General features: G+C 40.0%; 1 protein-coding gene across 10 annotated transcripts in view; it reads right to left on the bottom strand.

Moving 5' to 3' along the window:
• The window catches only part of ralgapa2 (Ral GTPase activating protein catalytic subunit alpha 2), a 119,323-nt gene that overhangs the window by 40,286 nt on the left and 60,311 nt on the right, over nt 1-18,726 (bottom strand). For 9 of the 10 annotated variants that reach the window (XR_011038628.1, XR_011038631.1, XR_011038627.1 and 6 more), the window contains exons 22-31: nt 16,618-16,811; nt 16,431-16,529; nt 15,378-15,533; nt 10,081-10,209; nt 8,490-8,618; nt 8,176-8,234; nt 3,374-3,482; nt 1,392-1,502; nt 712-780; nt 329-466 (exon numbers count right to left, since the gene is read on the bottom strand). Coding sequence is in view for 5 of the 10 variants with exons in the window: in XM_068339638.1 (XP_068195739.1) it covers nt 329-466; nt 712-780; nt 1,392-1,502; nt 3,374-3,482; nt 8,176-8,234; nt 8,490-8,618; nt 10,081-10,209; nt 15,378-15,533; nt 16,431-16,529; nt 16,618-16,811 (1,193 nt within the window). In the remaining 5 variants the exon portion in view is untranslated. The remainder of the gene's footprint in view (nt 1-328; nt 467-711; nt 781-1,391; nt 1,503-3,373; nt 3,483-8,175; nt 8,235-8,489; nt 8,619-10,080; nt 10,210-15,377; nt 15,534-16,430; nt 16,530-16,617; nt 16,812-18,726) is intronic. The other variant, XR_011038630.1, reaches the window with a different exon arrangement.

An 18,726-nucleotide genomic window follows, 5' to 3' on the forward strand; every position in this document is an offset into this window, starting at 1 on the left:
GACAACTCAAAATTTTACCTATTTTTAAAAAATGCATTGTGAACAACAACGCGAATAGTTAGTGTTTCTTGCATATACACTAAGTATCAGATGCAAACACAAGTTATGGTGGTTACTGCCAATTTGTTGAGCCAACATAATGCTAAATGAGGCATCGTCATGAGGTCACAGTGGAGGTGAGTCTAATTAAGGGGGCAAGTCCATTTGGTGGGGTGGGGGTTTAGGATTAAGCTATTGTGTCGCCAAGGGGAGACCGCATTTTTTCAAACAGGCATTTAGCTGCAAATTTGAGATTTTCTACCTCCCACCTGCTAGGGAGCCTACCCACCCTGTAGATGTAGTCTAGCAGCGGGGCCTTATGGGATGTGCGGTCCTCCAGCAAAGGTATGGTGATGGGTTCCAGCAGCAAACTCAAGGGAACAGCCATGCACCAATCCAACAGGCAGAGCAGCAGTGACACCATCAGCTGACGTGGCAACAACAGAGAAACAAGCTCCTTTAGTTCAATGAACAAACATTAAAACAATGAAAATGTAATATTGCATCTGTAAGAAACAACAGGTGATAGACAAGAACTGCAAAGACAGGAAATATAGATGAGGCAGAACAGCACGGAAGATGGAAACATTCCTCTGCAACTGCACCATTCCAACATGATAAGAGAGCCTTTAGATCTCAGCCATTACACATCCTCCCTTTTCCAACATGTACCTTTTTGTCTGCTTCTACCGTTGAGTGCTCTGTGCTCGGCAACAAAAAGGCTATTGTTGCCACAAAGATCTGTGTTGGGACAAAACAAGAGGAATGATAATTGGATGACACACTCCTATTCATCAGCTGAGTCAGAGCTGTGTGGCAAAATGAATGCAGGGTACACATAAGCATGAGGAATGACTCGCGTAAGAATTACATTTTAAAAGGTAATGTGACATGAAAGGAAAATCTTATCCTAATCATCATATGGTCTCGCCCCTTACGGCTACTGAAAAAACACTGATTCCAATCCCATTGGGATGTTAATTTCAGTAGCATCTTTAGACACTGGCTTTCATTTTGCATGGGTCAGTTTTAAATTGTGTTTTTAGATTGTGTTTTTAGATGTGGCAGTAAACTGGTATTTACTGCCACACATTTTCTAAATTTACAACATCATATCAGTTTTTAATGGATTCTTGCTGATTTCAAAAGGCAAGGGCATTACTTGCTAACTTTTACCTTTACATATTATGATTACTGTACGCAGTAAAAAAAAAAAAGCCACTCAGTTGGTGACTGGTCGAATGTTTGTTATCATTGATTCATACACACTGCATCGCTTTCTTTAAATTCTTTAAATTTTACTCTAAATCCCACCTTTTTTGAGGAAAAAAAAATTTGTGAAATTGTGTTACCTCAATGATTTTTTTCGGCAGAGTGGACTCCAACCTCTGGAGATGATCCCAGTGGGAAATGAGTAGTTGAAACACATCACAGGCTGCTTGAGCCACTGCTTTGTTCCCAAACTGAACAAAAAACAAACAAACAAGAGAACAAAACAACAACAGATCAATGACGCAAAGGATTTTCCCCCTTTAAATAAGCAACGATCACAAAATGGTTGATGTATTTTCCTGTTACACGGTACAATGTGATCTTATGCAATTTTCATATTATTATTTTTTTGCTTATTTCCATGTAGCCAAATTGACCACACATTTTCAGTCTAAAAATATGTAGAGAAAAGAATCATTAGCAAAAATTTAAAATATAGTCTGTTCTTTTTTTGGTTTTACATATTGTATTAAATTTTGATGATTACTGCTTATTTTATTTTTCATGTCATTACTATAATCGTCCTTTCTGCTTATTCTCCAGTTTATTTTTATAATTTATTCCTGTTTTTTTCATGTAAACTCAGTGTGACGCAATCTGAAGAACATATCATTTTTTGAAAAAAGCTATACAAATCAAGTTACTATATCTATAGTCATAAAAAATAATACAGTAACATTTTAAAGCACTTCAAATCTGTCAGTACAGATACAAATGATCCAAACAAACAAAAAACAACAAACAAAAACCTTTTAAGTCACCCCAGTTGCTTAAAGATAAGCTATTAGGATAGAAATTGAAGATAACAGTGAGAGGTTTGGCTCACAAAGCCTCGATGGCCTCAAATTAGACATAAAAAAGGAAGTACGATAATGAAAGCATGATAATATAATCTTTACAGATGGGACATAACATTTGAATTATTGACATGCTACGTACAAAATATGGCCATTACTTTACAAATGTGTCTGAACTGTGTGTTAGCATCTCTAATTTTCCAGTTTTTAAAGTTAGTGTAAATAAACTGATCTTCCAGGAACACTTCCTGTTAAGGGAGACCGGTAATCCTACAGTTTCTCTTGCTGCATGAATGTCATCTAAATACAGAAATTTAAAATGGCAAAGTGAAAGTTCAGATGCATACTCACTGTGACAAAATTCTGAGCAATTTTCCTTAAATTTAGCTTTTCACTTTAGTGTGTATAATCAGCATAATTTCATTTCCACTCCAAACTGTGGCTCATTTTCTCCAGACTCATTGGAGAGAATTGAGCTGTTGACAATTTTCTTTCAAATGTGGATTTCTTCAGTGATTTGAAATTCTTTGTGGAGAAATAGAATTTCCCATTTCTTCCATCTGAATGCCTCTCAACATGTAACAAGAGGAGACATTGTAGGGAGTGCAGAAATGGACAAACACAAAAAGGGGCCCTGGGAGTTCAGCACCTGCTTTTAGAAAAGAGACTCTCAGTGCCCCTCTTCCCCCCTACCCCCCATCCAGCATATACCCTCTATTTTGGGGCTGGCTGAGTCTGTGTCAAGTTGTACAGGGGAGTGATTACTGCTCCATTAGGGAGGGAGGGAGCGGGGGGGGGGGGGCTCCAGCAGGAAACTGGGAGATGTGGCTGCTTAAATTGGCCCACATCTACGGAGATCCAGCAGCCTGGAAATTACGCCACCATCCCAAACCCTTTTCCATGGAAGTAAAGAAATAAAAACCAGCACCAACTGTTTCGCTGCATCTCTTCACTCAGGAAAACAGGGCTCTTCCAAAATATATATGAGTCATCACTGGACAAGTTTCATTTTCACCTACACTCACTATGTTGAAATTGATTTGTAGTCATTTTATATGATCAACGATATTTTCCTTGGAGATCAACACTATGGGGCTAGTGGGAGAAAACAGCAACAAAAAAAATGGTGAAAATTCCAGCTGTCAACAAAGTGTAGTAATATTTTGAAATAAAACACTTGGAATTTAGAAAGATTGTGATCTTTGTGGACATTATTTTACATATTGTAAAATGATGAGGCTTACTTGCCTATGAGGGCCACTGACCTTTAGTGTTACTCCCAGAACACTGATGGCATCTTTAACCTGGGTATGGATGTTCTTTTGTGTCAGTTCTTCACACACCCACAAACCCAGACTGCACACAGCAATACATCTGAATAACAGGAATTATTACACTTACAAAAAGAATAACTAGTCTCAATGCATTATGTATATATACGCACTAAAATACACACACATAAATACAGTATTTGCAGATATACACATATGCATGCGTACACACACACACACACACACACACACACACACACACACACACACACACACACACACACACACACACACACACACACACACACACACACCTTGGCTTAAGTCAATTAGTTCCAGAGGAGGCAACGTAAGTCCAGAAACGACCTAAGTACAATTAACCATTCCCACTTCTGTAATGTTTTTTTTTAATGAATGCATTTTCAATGATATATGGTTAACATTAATCTGTTTCAAACTAGCAAATATATTTTTTTAATACAGAAAAAACATCCTGTCTGTAGCCTATTGTTCCACTTTGCGGGTTAAGGGGGTTACGGAACCCCCTTAACCCAGCTGAATATGGGCTAATATGATATTATACGTTTATATTCTTTTTATTATATCAATTGTAGTCATTTCTTCCACTTGATGCAGCCTATCCCAGCATATTTATGGGCAAGACAGGGACATGCTCCGGACGTACCACCGGTGCATCGTGGAGCCTATTTTGTGTATATTAACATGATATTATTTGCTTTTAATGGTTTACTAGTCATTTTACAATTCCAATATTTGTGGGGACAGATGTGAAGTCAAGTAAAATGATGCAAACTTGATTTTTACCTCTACTTACGAACGTCTCTTCATATGAAATTTTCAAGTTACAAAACGCCTCAACTGGAAAATCTTGCTTCTTGTTACGAAAGAAATTTCAGGATACGAAAAGTAGAATACAGTATGGGCTGCTACTCGCAGCTCCCAAAGTTCCCTGAAGGCAACATTCTTATAACTGCTCTGCCACTGGCTATTACCTAGCATTTTCCTAGCATCCCATTGGCTAAGAGGGACCTCTATGTGTAGCTACATAGGTGTCTAGCAGCGTCCTCATCATTTGGCCCTGGACCCATGCGGTGTTCTGGTAGTTTTACGTAAATATATGAACTTTTAGAGTATTCACTATGGACCCCAAGAAAGTGATGGAGAAAAGAAGAAAAGAAAAGAAGAAGAAAAGAGTTTTTTTTGTCCATCCAAACAAAACAACAGATAATAGAAAAGCATGAAAAAAGGATGCGTAATGCATCTACAATCGCCACATTATTAAAACAAAAGGAAGCCATAAAACACCGGGAGTTTAAGGTATCGCGTCGGTGGTTCGAGAAGTTCAAAAGGAGGACTGGGATTCACTCTGTTGTTTGGCATGGTGAGGCAAGTAGCGCATGAACCAAAGAGGGCAAAAAACGATAAGGACAGCAGTTCAAAGGTAAATAACCATCATTTTTATTCTTTCCTCTATTCTGTTTTTTACATTATGCACAACTCTCATTTATTGTGTAATAATCTAATTGTAACATGTATTTGTTACATGTTTTGATGCATTTTTATGCTTTATAAAACATTTATGTCTGAATTTTGGGGGGCTTGGAACAGATTAGGGCATTTGCATGGAAAAAGTGTCTCTACTTACGAAATTTCTTCCAGAACCAATTAATTTCGTAAGTAGAGGTACCACTGTATTTCTTTTTAAATACAATGTATAATAGAGAAGGACATAACTCAAAACGCTGTAAGCCAAGGTATCCCTATATCTACAAAATACATAAATGTACAATATTCACATTTATGCTGTACATATACCAATATACAGTTATATGTATGCACTATATATATAGCGGTGTGAAAGTGTTTGCCCCCTAATTGATTTATTTTTTGCATGTTTGTCACACTTAAATGTTTTAGATCGGGTGTATCAAACTCATTTTCACAAAGGGCTACATAAGCGTAATTGCTGTAATCAAAGGGCCAGATGTAACTTATAAATGTAACTCAATGTAACTCAAAGTAATTTAAAATAAATGTAACTACTCTGAATTTATTATTTAATTTGCAAACATTACAGTTACACAGACCAAATATTTTTGCTTGTTGCTCTGTTATATCAACTGCTTTTGTCAGGTTATGAAACCCACATAACTCCATCAATCATACATTTGGCCCCCGGGCCTTGAATTTGACATGTTTTAGATGATCAAACAAATTTAAATATATTAGACAAAAGAAGTTAACACAAAAATGTGTTTTTTAAATGAAGGTTTTTATCTTGAAACGAGTACGAAGTCCAACCTTAAATTGCCTGAGTAGAAAAATGATTCCACCCCCCCATAACACCTGAGTTAAATTTCCATAGCCACACCCAGGCCTGATTCTCAATCAAGAAAACGCTTCACTAGGACCTGTCTGACAAAGTGAACTAGACCCAAAGATCATCAAAAGCTACACAACATGCTGAGATCTAAAGAAATTCAGGAACAAATGAGAAAGAAAGTAATTGAGATCTATCAGTTTGAAAAAGGTTTTAAAGCCATCTGTAAAGATTTGGAACTCCAGCAAATCACAGTGACAGCTATTACCCACAAATGGCGGAAACATGGAACAGTGGTGAACCTTCCCAGGGGTGGCTGGGCAACTAAGATTAAGAGTCATCCAAGAGGTCACAAAAAACTCCACAACAACATCCAAAGAACTGCAGGCCTCACGTGACTCAGTTAAGACCAGTGTTCATGACTCCACCATAAGAACACTGGGAAAATAATGGCCACTCATGGCAGAGGTCCAAAGTGAAAACCACTGTTGAACAAAGAGAATATTAAGGCTCCTTTCAATTTTGCCAGAAAACACCTTGATGATCTCCGAGACCTTTGGGAAAATACTTTGTGGTCTTACGATATAAAAGTTAAAATTTTAGAAGATATTTGTCCCATTAAATCCAGTGAAAAAGTAATGCTGCATTTCAGACAAATAAAACATCATACCCACAGTACAATATGATGGTGGTAGCATGATGGTCAGGAGCTGCTACGCTGCTTCAGGAGCTGGAAAACTTGCTGTGAATGGAACTATGAATTCTGCTGTTTACCAAATAGCCCTGAAGGCCATCCATCTGTTTGTGACTTCAAGCTGAAATGAAATGACTCTGTAAAGATGAGTGGGCCAAAATAACCCTAACCCTCCACAGCACTGTTGTGACTAATTGAAAGTTATCACAAATGCATATTGCACACCATAACAGACTATCTTCTATTGGCATCACCCACACTCCATTAGCCTGGTTTTCATCTTACCTTTCTCAGTTCATTCAACTCAAGTCCGTTAAATCGTGCCCCACCCTCGTCACTTCAGGCATGCCCCAGGGTTCACCTGGGGCCCCTCTTTTCATCACATACCTCCTTCCCCTTGGCAATATTTTTCATAAATTCAACATTTCATTTCCACTGTTATGCTAATGACACCCAACTCTACCTCACCACTAAACAGTCGTCCACTCTTCTGGCCAACTCCGTTACTGATTGCATCTCTGAAATAAAAATCTGGTTCACCCTAAACTTCCTTAAATTAAACAACAATAAAACCAAGGTCCTCCTCATTGGTACCAAAGCCACCATTTCCAAAACGGACAGCTTTTCTCGTATCATCGATGATTCCACCATCTCACCTTCTCCCCAGGTTAAGAGTCTGGGTGTCATTCTTGACAGCACTTTATCCTTCCTTTCACACATCCGCAACATTACCAGGTCTGCCTACTTCCACCCACGCAATATCAATAATCTCCGCCCCTGCCCTCACTCCCCACACTACTGCCATTCTTGTCCATAGTCTTGTCACCTCTCAACTCGACGATTGCAATTCTCTGCTATTTGGGCTCCCTCACAAATCCCTTCATAAACTACAACTGGTCCAGAATTCAGCTGCCCGCATCGTAACTCGAACGCCCTCCATTCACCACATCACTCCTGTCCTTCAACAGCTTCACTGGCTTCCGGTCCAGTTCCGAATCAATTTTAAAATTCTCCTCCTCACCTTCAAGGCCATCCACAACCTCGCCCCTCCATATCTCTCTGACCTTCTTCATGTTACCACTCCCTCTGGCTCCCTCAGATCCTCCTCCTCCTTGCACCTGTCTGTCCCTTCAGCCCATCTCACTACCATGGGGTGAAGAGCATCCAGCCGCTCTGCTACCCGTCTCTGGAACTCGCTACCAGCCCAACTTAGAAATATCGATTCACACCCCCATTTCAAATCACAACTAACCATAATGCATTTGAATAATGCACAAATTGCAGTTCTTGCTGCTAAGAGTAACCCAAACAGTTACTGGGTTTAGGGGGCAATCACTTTTTCACACAGGACCATATAGGTTTTGATTTTTTCTACCTTAATAATAAAGACCTTTATTTAAAAAATGTATTTTGTGTGGACTTATGTTAAATTTAAATTTAACTAATTTAAATTTACTTATAAGATTTTCAACATTTAATTACGACAAACATGCAAAAAAATAAGAAAACAGGAAGGGGTGAAACACACACACACCCACACCCACACCCACACGACAAACAAAATTGCATTGTGTAAAAATGTGCAAAGATAATCAAGATTCTTTCTATTGTAAGTGTTCAGGAAAACAGCTAATTACAGATAATTACTTAATCCAATAGGTTTTAGACTCACAATGAATACATATTAAACAACTTTCAAATAAGCAGGTGATAAAATTCCATCTCAAAAATACACATTAATACCAGTGTTTCCAATCATACCTGGCCCCTTCACAATGTTCCTTTGTTGCCGTCTCCAGCAGGATGTTGACCAGATAATCCTTAACAAGAAGACATCATGTAGGCCAACTGCTCAATCTTGATCAAATTCATTCACTTCATATATTAGTATTTGTTAAGTGTTTGCATCATTTGATGCGTCAAACTGTCATGCCATTCAAGGGAAATGTATAAAATGATTCATATGGCACACAGCAGGTGACTAATCCAGAATACACTCAGCATACAACGCAAATGTGACGCATGTGTCACATCATACCATAACTGTCCATAATAAGTACACATTAGTCATTTACCTTGATATCCTCATTGCCAACAACAATGTCATCAGATCCAAGCACGCACTGCAGTACAGGTATCTGGATGTAAAGGTTGGGAAAACACACCAGGGAGCCGAGGATTGTCTGAGCCTCCATCCTTGGAGCCTGAAAAAACAACATGCTATCATTAATTCTCTGAGGCTACATGTAAACAACCCAGTTCCAGGAACGATGGACATGTCTATCCGGGGAAAAAGGATTGGAGGAATCCAGCATTTAATTTAACTGGGTGTTTATTACATCCCGCTTCAAAGCGGAGATGTATTGTAATTGTCAGTGTGTGTTTGTCCGTTCCTTCGTTCGTATGTCCACCAAATATCTTCGCAACCGTTGCAGATAGAAAGATGAAACAAAAAGCATATTACTCAGGCGTCAAAGGGTTGAAAATAGGATGATGACGTTGACCTTGAAAAAACTCGGTCAAAGTCAAATTTAAACTTTTGTACACTCAGGAATCAGATAAGATAGAAAGACGAGGGAGAAGGCCAGTGTGAGTAAGACCATAGGTTTGATCTACGTATGCACCAACTTTGATCTATGGTCAAAGCTAGTGCATAGCTTTGACCTACCCTGAAAGGTCAAAGCTATGCACTTGTCAGGTACTACTTTCAGGGTACCCTGACCTACCCTGCACGAGATGTTGCAGTCTCTGACTGCCTTGATCATGATGTTACTGTTAGACATCTCCCTAAGCAGGTATTCTCGGATCAAATAGCTTTAAGTGGATGCAGCTTAATATCAGACGGCGCATCTTCTGGCACCTTTGGAGCAAACAATAACCTGAAAACAGATCTTAAATACATATAGGAAGAAAAACCTTTAATAACCAAAACATTAAGGAAGCACATGTCAAGTGTCCCTTCAAACTATTCTTGATAGATACTCTAGAAGCAGGACAGTGTCAACACTAACTGTCCTATGTCTGTGCAAGAGGAAGTGGCTGCTGCTGATGTTTGGTTAGAAGTTTCATATTTAAATTCAGTTTGATTCATAGGAAATCAACACAGCAAAATATGATACTAACATCATATGTGCTTCAAAAGATTAAGAAAACTTTAATTTTGACTTGCAGTTGCACATTAGCTTTCAACAAAAGAAGTTTTTTCATTTTTGAAGAATGCCCTCTTGATTTTCTTCTAAAGACCACTGAGAAGAAGGAATGTCAGTCATTTGTGTTATTTTGTCCCTCAGACTTTTATTTTTCTGGGTCAAATTCAAGCCAATTACTACAAAGACAAATAGCTACGTTATTAGTCATGAGCAACTCAAGGTGACAATGGCTCAGCATCAACAGGTGTGCAGAGGAATTTAGTTTGACCTTTTTTTCAGTTTCTTTTGTTCCACAAAAACATTTTTTAAAAATTGATTGCATTGTTGAATTTGAATAAACAGCACGAATAAAACATCAAGACATTATGTTGTTGGCAACTTGTACAACAATGATGATGCTTCTTCACAATTTAATCAAAAAACATTCTTTTGTTGGTGTTACATGTTATGTGTGAGCAATGTTTAACCTTTTCCTAACATTTTTCCAGTTGGCTAGACATAATGAAGCCGTTTGTACCTCGGAGGAGACAGAGCTGAGGACGCAGGCAGCAGCAGTGATGAAATCTCCGACAAGCAATGTGAAGCCTGGCAGGCCGAGGAAGAAGAAACGAGGAGAGCAGGAACGAATGATGGTGTTCAGAACATCCTGATGACATGCACACACAGACACACAAAACATGTGTGTTAATAGGTGTCAAACAGCATTTTCCACATTTCTATTAGTGCCATTAGCCATTAACAACTGACCATCTGAGCCGTTCTACTACAGAACGTTCACAGCTGGGGTTTTGTATTTGGTATGAGTGCAAGTTGTCATTAGTATAAGTGGGGGGGGGGTGTAGAAATATTCCATCACTACTCAAAAGTATGAGAGACATGCTAAGGAAAAAAGCTTTTTCCTTCAACAGAAAGGCAAAGCATTGAAATGTTAATAAGAGTGACTTAATCAACAATATATGTCATTAAAGAACAAAAAAACAGACTAGGACAGGAGGAAAGAAGAGAAATAGGCAGCAGATGGATTGTTCAGTAGTGGGAGAACAAAAGATCTCAACTTTTCTTCAGTTATGACACATGCACTCACCAACAGCACACAAACAAAAAAACCTGTAATTAAAACCAAAGACAAGGTGCTGTTATGCCGAAGCAGAGGCAGCTTAGTGGCAGATGGGTGCTCTTTCAACAGTGACATATGCACTTCAGAGGGCTTTGCACAAACTGCTCAAGTATGTACAGAGTAATGTCATGCTACAAAAGACCATAAAGAGATGTTAACAGGTTTGCTATTTTTAGATGGTGAGGCCATTTCATTTTGGGAATATTCTTGGAAAAATACACTGGCATGAAAACGCATGATCTAGGTAAGGCATACTGATTGTTTTCTCTCTTATCTGAGACAAGCGTGTCAGCTTGTGTACAAAGGCAAGGTCCAGCCTAGAAACACCTGCCTTCTTGGCCATAAACTGTGTAAATCAGACAGTTCAAACATTAGCCTGTTCTAGCTGAAGGGAGGGTCACCTTAACAATCACTCACACACACACACACACACACACACACACACACACACACACACACACACACACACACACACACACACACACACACACACACACACACACACACACACACACACACACACACACACACACACACACACACACACACACACACACACACACACACACACACACACACAGACACACAGAATTTCTCTCTCTAGAAAAATATTAATCGCCTGAAGCTTTGGTAAACAAAGAATGCAGGTGAACAAAAGGGGGATAGAATAAACATGTGGAGCCAATAAAGAGAAAGTCAAAACAACACGACTGCACTGTATGAGGAAAATTGGTAGGAAGAGCTTTTAGATTGAGGACCCATTTTACCCTCATTTTGTTGGTAATTGACCTTTGAGACATAATGTGTAGTGCAGTCAGACATAATTAGCATGCAACAAACTGTTGTTTGATTGCCTGAAATAAGCAATTTGAAGAAACTCACAAATGTAGAATCCAAAGTGTTTTCTATTGTATGTGTAAGTACAGGGAACCTGATTTGAGGTATGCACACAGAAATTACAATTCAGCCCCGCATGTGGTTCTGTACTGGCAGTAGGATGGCTCCTGCACCAACAAAAGGTGCATTAACGTAACTCTGAATAGAACCAGCTCAGGCTTTTTCATTTTGCACCATCTTTGGGAAAGCACACACTGTCCACCTGCTGCCCCACCCCTCACAGGTTTACTGGTGCTGCGTCATTAGGTGAAACATCAGAAAATGTATCACTGACTGAACACAGCTCCAGTTTAATATGACCTGGAATTCTGCTTCAAATCACACGCCCCCAACACCATTATGGATCTTCTTCTCCTTTCGGCTTTTCCCTTCAGGGGTTGCCACAGCGAATCCGTTGCCTCCATATAACCCTGTCTTCTGCATCCCCTTCTCTCACACCACCTACCTTCATGTCTTCTTTCACGACATCCATAAACATCTTTGGTCTTCCTCTAGACCTCCTGCCTGGCAGTTCAAAACTCAGCATCCTTCAACCAATATATTCACTATCTCTCCTCTGGACAAGTCCAAACCATCTCAGTCTGGCCTCATTGACTTTGTCTCCAAAACCTCTAACATGTGATGTACTCATTCCTGATCCTATCCATCCTGGTCAGTCCCAAAGAGAACCTCGGCATTTTCATCTCTGCTACCTCCAGCTCTGTCTCCTGTCTTTTCCTCAGTGACACTGTCTTAAGACCAAACAACATCACTGGTCTCACCACAGTTTTGTACACCTTTCCTTTCATTTTAGCTGAAACTCTTCTATCACACCTGAAATGTTTTTCCATCCGCTCTATCCAGCCTGTACATGCTTCTCCACCTCTTTTCTACACTCTCCATTGCTCTGGACTATTCACACCAAGTACTTAAAATCATCCACCTTCTTGATCTCTTCTCTTTCTCCCTGTAACCCTACTCTTCCACTTGGGTCCCTCTCATTCACACACACATTCACACACATGTACTCTGTCTTACTCTACTAACCTTCATTCCTCTTCTTTCCAGGACAAACCTCCCCCTTTCTAGCTTTGCCTCCACCTGTTCCCTGCTCTCACTGTTTGTCGTCTGTCAGCCTTACCATCACCATAGCAAACAAGAAGGGGCTCAGAGCTGATACCTGATGCAGTCCCACCTCCACCTTGAACTCCTCTGTCAAAACCTACAGCACACCTCACCACTGTCTTACAGTCCTCATACATGTCCTGCACCGCTCTAACATACTTCTCTGCCTCTCCAGACTTCCTCATACAATACCACAGTTCCTTTCTGGGCACCCTGTCATAAGCTTTCTCCAGATCTACAAAAACGCAATGCAGCCCACTCTGGCCTTCTCTGTACTTCTCTATCAACATCCTCAAAGCAAATACTGCATATGTAGTACTCTTTTTTGGTATGAAACCATACTGCTGCTCACAAATGCTCACTTCTGCCCTCAGCCTAGCTTCAGCTACTCATCAGCATTATTTTTCTGTAGTTGCCACAATTCTGCACATGTCTTGTTCTTAACAGTACATTTCTCCTCCATTCCTCAGGCATCTTCTCACTAGTGCCTTTCCATTCTTCATCCTCTTCAGTGCCCTCCTCACTTCCTGTGCCCTCCTCACTTCATCCTGACTAATCTTTGCTCCTTCAGCTCACATCCTACCTGTGCAGCATACCCACTAACAGCGCTGAATATCACACCTTCGATTTCTAGCTCACCACTCTATCTGACACTCTTTTTACCTCCAGGACATTCGTGAGAAACTCCTCCTTCAAGATAACTCCTACTCCATTTCTCTTCCTATCTACACCATTATAGAACAACTTGAACCCTGCTCCTAAACTTCTAACCTTGCTACCTTTCCACCTGGTCTCCTGGACACACAGTATGTCTGCCTTCCTCCTCTGCATCACGTCAACCAACTCTCTACCTTTTCCTGTCATAGCACCAACATTCAACGTCCCTACTCTCAGTCCCATACTCTTGGCATTCCTCGTCTCTCTTCCTACGAACACACTTTCCTCCTCTCCTTCGACCAACAGTAGTCCAATTTCCACCAACACCATTATGGATACCTGTGGTTTAGTCTTCCCAAGCAGTTGGGAAAGAATGTGATCCACCTGCAGGACAGTGACGTGAGGTTTGATCAGCCACCTGGTTCATGGATTGGGGAGGTCAAATGCCACATTTTTATCTGGCAGTACACAATTGTACAATGCCACTAGATTTGCAATATGCATGAAGTTGTTTTGATCTGAAAGCAGAGGTTTATATTTGGTGTTCTTTCACTTACGTAAATTGAGTCGGAACAAAAAAAAATTGTCCCCTAGTGCACAAGCCAGCCGGCCTCTGAGATAGATCATTGTTGTAGTGCTACGGTCGAGCCCTTGTGAGAGCATTGACCAGGAAATGATAGTCAGGACAATAGCCCTGACCTTGACACTCTGTCAGTTGGAAGGAGACTCCCTCCAAGGAGTTGTCATTTTATTTAAGCTTAGCTGAACTGAATGACAGGACTCCCCTTGTTGTCTAAAATGTGGTTGTTTAAGGCTTATATTATTATTTGATAAACCAATAACTACAAAAAAATACATAACCTGCAAGGTATAGAATGTGCACAACTTGCATGCAAAACAAAACAACATAAACGTCCTATTGAACAACATACTACTTATATCCACTGTTGAAAAGATTGTATTTTATAATGTGTTTTTCATGTTGTTTTTTTTAGGTGGGATGGGGGATGCCAGTGAGGGCAGAGAGGAAGGAGGGGGAGTAAGGGCCACTTTCTTATGTTAAGCAGGCGTGCGGCTGTCCTCTATTGTGTGGAGTGAGGACTCTTTTCTCTGGCCAATTTGAGCATGCTTCAGTGGCCAGCCCAGCTCTGGCCCCTTGACGCATTATACAGAGCTACAACAAAAGCAGGAGAATGTTGCCTTGCCCCCCCCACCCCCCATTGCTCTACTCTACATTACGTTCCACAGACTCCCCTCCCGCTCCTTCACACACTTGCAAACATACACAGGCAGTCAGGCAGGCCAGCCCCACTCTGGGCCCCCGGCCGGCGTGTCAGTCTAACGGAGCGCGACAGACGTCAATCCTTAATTAATCACGTATACGCGGCAGGGGCTCAAAACATTATTTAACGACATGGAAAACATTCTAATAAGCTTGTCGCACCGCCAAGGAGCAATACAAACCCTGCCAGGAGGGCATCCATATACACACACACTTGCATCCAAATCCCCCACCCACACGCGCTTTTATCCCTGTCCTTTGTTTTGGGGGGGACTCCATTCATCTTCACTCAGCTTCGTCTGGAAAGGAATGGAGTGAGGCCAAATTTAAATAAGAGGAAGGGTGAAGCTAAAGAAGGCGGAAGATGCCAAAGCACCGAAGCATTCTTCATCACCACTGGTTGGCATGCCGTCTGCAGAATTACAGAAAGAAAGCCAGCTTCGCCAACCTTAGGTTGGCAGTGCACCTACGTGATCTTTACTCACTCCTGTCAGTTACTGGAAAAAGACCTGGACACTGGACACATAGGAGGTGTGAATGATGAGCCAAGTGTTAATCTGTCTTCCATAAGAAGTAACAGGTGGATGGAATCAACAAGAAAAACAAATTAAATGGGAAATTAATAAAAATAATCTATCGCTTTTCCGTTTCAAGCAGGACCACTGAATGTATGGAACATGACACTGACTGATGCACCCCCTAGTGATGAAAAGGGAAAATTGGAAGCCGTACTGTAGGCGCCTCCTGTTGGGTGTACCTGGTCATTGCTGGTGATGCCCTTGTGCATTATGTGGTAGAGGTGCACTAAGAAATCACTGTTGGGGAGTACATCCTGGTGCCGGGTCATCATCTCACAGATCAGCTTGTAAGCCTGCAGCTTTCCAGCTTTGTACTCAGAGGGCAGCATGGTGGCCTGTGAAGCGGTTCAGAATGAGAAATTACAATTTAAAAAGATTTTTTTAAATAAGATTTTGTTTTATTCAATTTCTATGTATATTCTGTAAATATAAAGTTCAGAACTCTCTATTAGTACCTAGATTTATTTATCTATTAGTAGATGTTTTGATATACAGTGTGAGGGAGGTTGTGACACCCGAATTTCATTGCCAGAAATTGCCCTATGTGATAAAATCTTGACTGGTTGAATGATAGATAGATTAATAATTGGCACCAGGATAAGAAAAGGCAAACCCATCTTCCAATGTGCTTGTCATCTGTCACAATACAGTACATTAAGCAAGTTATAAGGAATGTCTATGCATTTACTTGCAATAAAGTGTTAATGTGTGTGTTTTTATTTTCTCGTACATTAACATTTTGTTTATAAAGGCTCTTCTCTTTAAAAATGATTACAGACTGTAACAGATGAGCTGGCTGGGATTTACATCAGAACTAATAAGTGGAATCATATCAAACCTGTTTTAGCCTCATTGTTAAGCTTGTCCTAACTTTATCTCAGCTGACTGATAATTGTGTCGTGTTTTTCTTGAAATTTAAGTTTAACGCTGTTAAACATTTCTATTATTTATCACACAACTGGCCATTTTGTTAATTTTTCTCTGCTTTGTATTGATAAATGTTTCACAAACAAAATTCATTACTATGTGATACAAAGTAAAATGGCTCAAAAAAGTCTAGTACTTTTACAACATGCCAGTTCAAATATCAACACAAATGTGCCCACAGTGTTGTGTGCATGCTGGAAACCCACTAATCCTCAAAGCATCTTTTTTGCACATTAGTAACACTAATGAAATGAAAACTATACATTGTGATTCATGTTTAGTAATGATGTCTGCTGTATCAATACCCTAAAGAGCCAGGAGGCCAGCATTCGTATAGGTGGGATGAAGGCAGGTTGGGGAGGAGAAGACTGGTTGTCTACACTGATCCCAAGATTGTCCCGGATCTGGAAGCACATGTTCACTTTGAGTCAATAATAACATCTCTGTCTCTCACACACAGACAAGCTGATGTTTACTGCCTCTCCACCTTACCTTGGCGAGTTTGTGCCAGAGTTCATAAAGATAGGTAAAGACCTTGGCGTGGATTTTGGGACAGCGGATATTGTTAACGTCTCCTAGGATACCCAAAATCCTCCTCCACAGAACGAAGGCTGAATCCGCATGCCAACCAGTCAGGGTCCCACCCGCAATGATGCTTACATCATCGGCCAGGCATTCACTACTATCTGCATGTTCATAAAAAGAATAAGAGGTGGATTGCATAAGAAAATTAAATACTTGGTAACATCAACAAGTAGTTTTTTGGTACCCAACACAAAATGAACCTGATTTTAATTCATAGAATATAAAGGAATTGGTCAACAACAGCCAAACCTTTTCTGGAAGCACTTTTAATTTTGAGAATAGTCACACATATCACAATTAACCTTAATTAAGGCCTCTTTCCATTGCTTTTGGCAGTTGGTGACCAAATACAACTTTCTCATTTCCCCAAATGAATAAAAGCACCGAGTTTGTTCTACTGGGATTAGAGTGCTCAAACTCTTTTGGGAAACATACACTGCAGTGACGTGCGGTGAGGTTCATGTCTGGTGAGGCACTGACTTCATCATAATCAGATGAAGAGGTTTACAAACATACTAACCCACAGTGTAGCTTATTCACCATTTAATAAGCAATGGTGAATGTTATTTTAAAGTCTCATAGCAGTTTTACTTACACATACAAACTGTAACACACAAGCACATTTAATGAAAAAACTTATGTTTAACTACACTTTTTTTATATGTTATGTTTACTTATAAATGAAGTCCATGCCCAGCTCCTTCTGAACAAAAGCATCAAAAAAATTTTGAGTTGAGATATATAATCCTCCATTTTTAAAGTAAGGCAAGACAAGCAGAAAACAAATGAATGGCTGCACTTGACTCGCTGACTATAGACTGTAGTTTGCTGTCACTTGCTCTATGGCCAAGGAACAAGAATCCTCGGCCGAATCCCTGAGGTCACCAGCACCCCTACCATGAAGCAGGAGAACTGCACGCCTCACTTCCTGCCTTTTCCCAGCGGTTTCAGGACCGCTCAAATCAATAAAGACGTTACACACATGCAGTTGTTGACAAAAAAACACTGCACATTATATAAATTAGCTAAATTATGGGAATTTAGTTCATTGACCAAACGTGTTTGAACATTTTAATAGCGACATACAGAGAGATAGTATTACGCCCTCAATTGTACAGCATGCCAGCACAGCTAGTCGAGCCATTGTGCAATCCATGGTAAGGCTCGGCTGGCTGATGCCTCACCACAGGTATCTTTTCAGTATTTCAGCGGTAAATGTGAAAATTCAGCGATTTTGAGTAAAAATAATGAAAAATTGGTGACATTAAACAGAAAATAACTATATAATATATAATCACTGGATAAAATCTACCTAACTATATATTTAGAATAAGCTCGCTTCAAAAAGTCTAACGCCGTCACCAATTCCACCCACTACCTGTCAATCAAGTGCCCAACCAATCATGCCAGAAGGAATCACAAGAACAATACGGTGTACAACATCTGCTATGTTAGGAGAAAAAATAACTATACATGGACTTCCAGTTAAAATAAAATTTAGAGTGTCATAAATGTTGCAACAATTTTCATGTTTTTGAGCATAGTCCAAACAGCAGGAACGACACAGAAAATGGCAACGAATTCTGAATGAAACTAGCTGGCTAGCACGAACAGTATGTCCAGCTATGGTTTCTGTTTGGAAGCATACTTAGTGCTCTCCCGTCACTCACTCTGTTAGCCACTACACTTTCACTTACTGTACTGTCACCCACTGTACGCGCCATTGAGACTGTGTCTGTCCCTTGACCGTTTAAAGTTAATTCATGTAAAATTAAGTCATTTCAAGTCCAGAGGAAAGCAACTGGACATCCAAATTTAATAAAAATCAAAACCAAGACTTCAACAGCTCCGGAGTACAAAACAATAAAATGTGGTCTCCTGAATATTAGATCTCTGTCTTCAAAAGCTGTTTTAATCAATGACATTATATCAGATTATATTGATTTATTCTGTTTAATGGAAACCTGGCTAAGTGAGGATGAGTATTTTTACTCCTCCTAGTCACCTAAATTATCA

Source organism: Antennarius striatus, chromosome 17 (genome assembly GCF_040054535.1).
Source record: "Antennarius striatus isolate MH-2024 chromosome 17, ASM4005453v1, whole genome shotgun sequence".
NCBI classification, from domain to species: Eukaryota; Metazoa; Chordata; class Actinopteri; order Lophiiformes; family Antennariidae; genus Antennarius; species Antennarius striatus.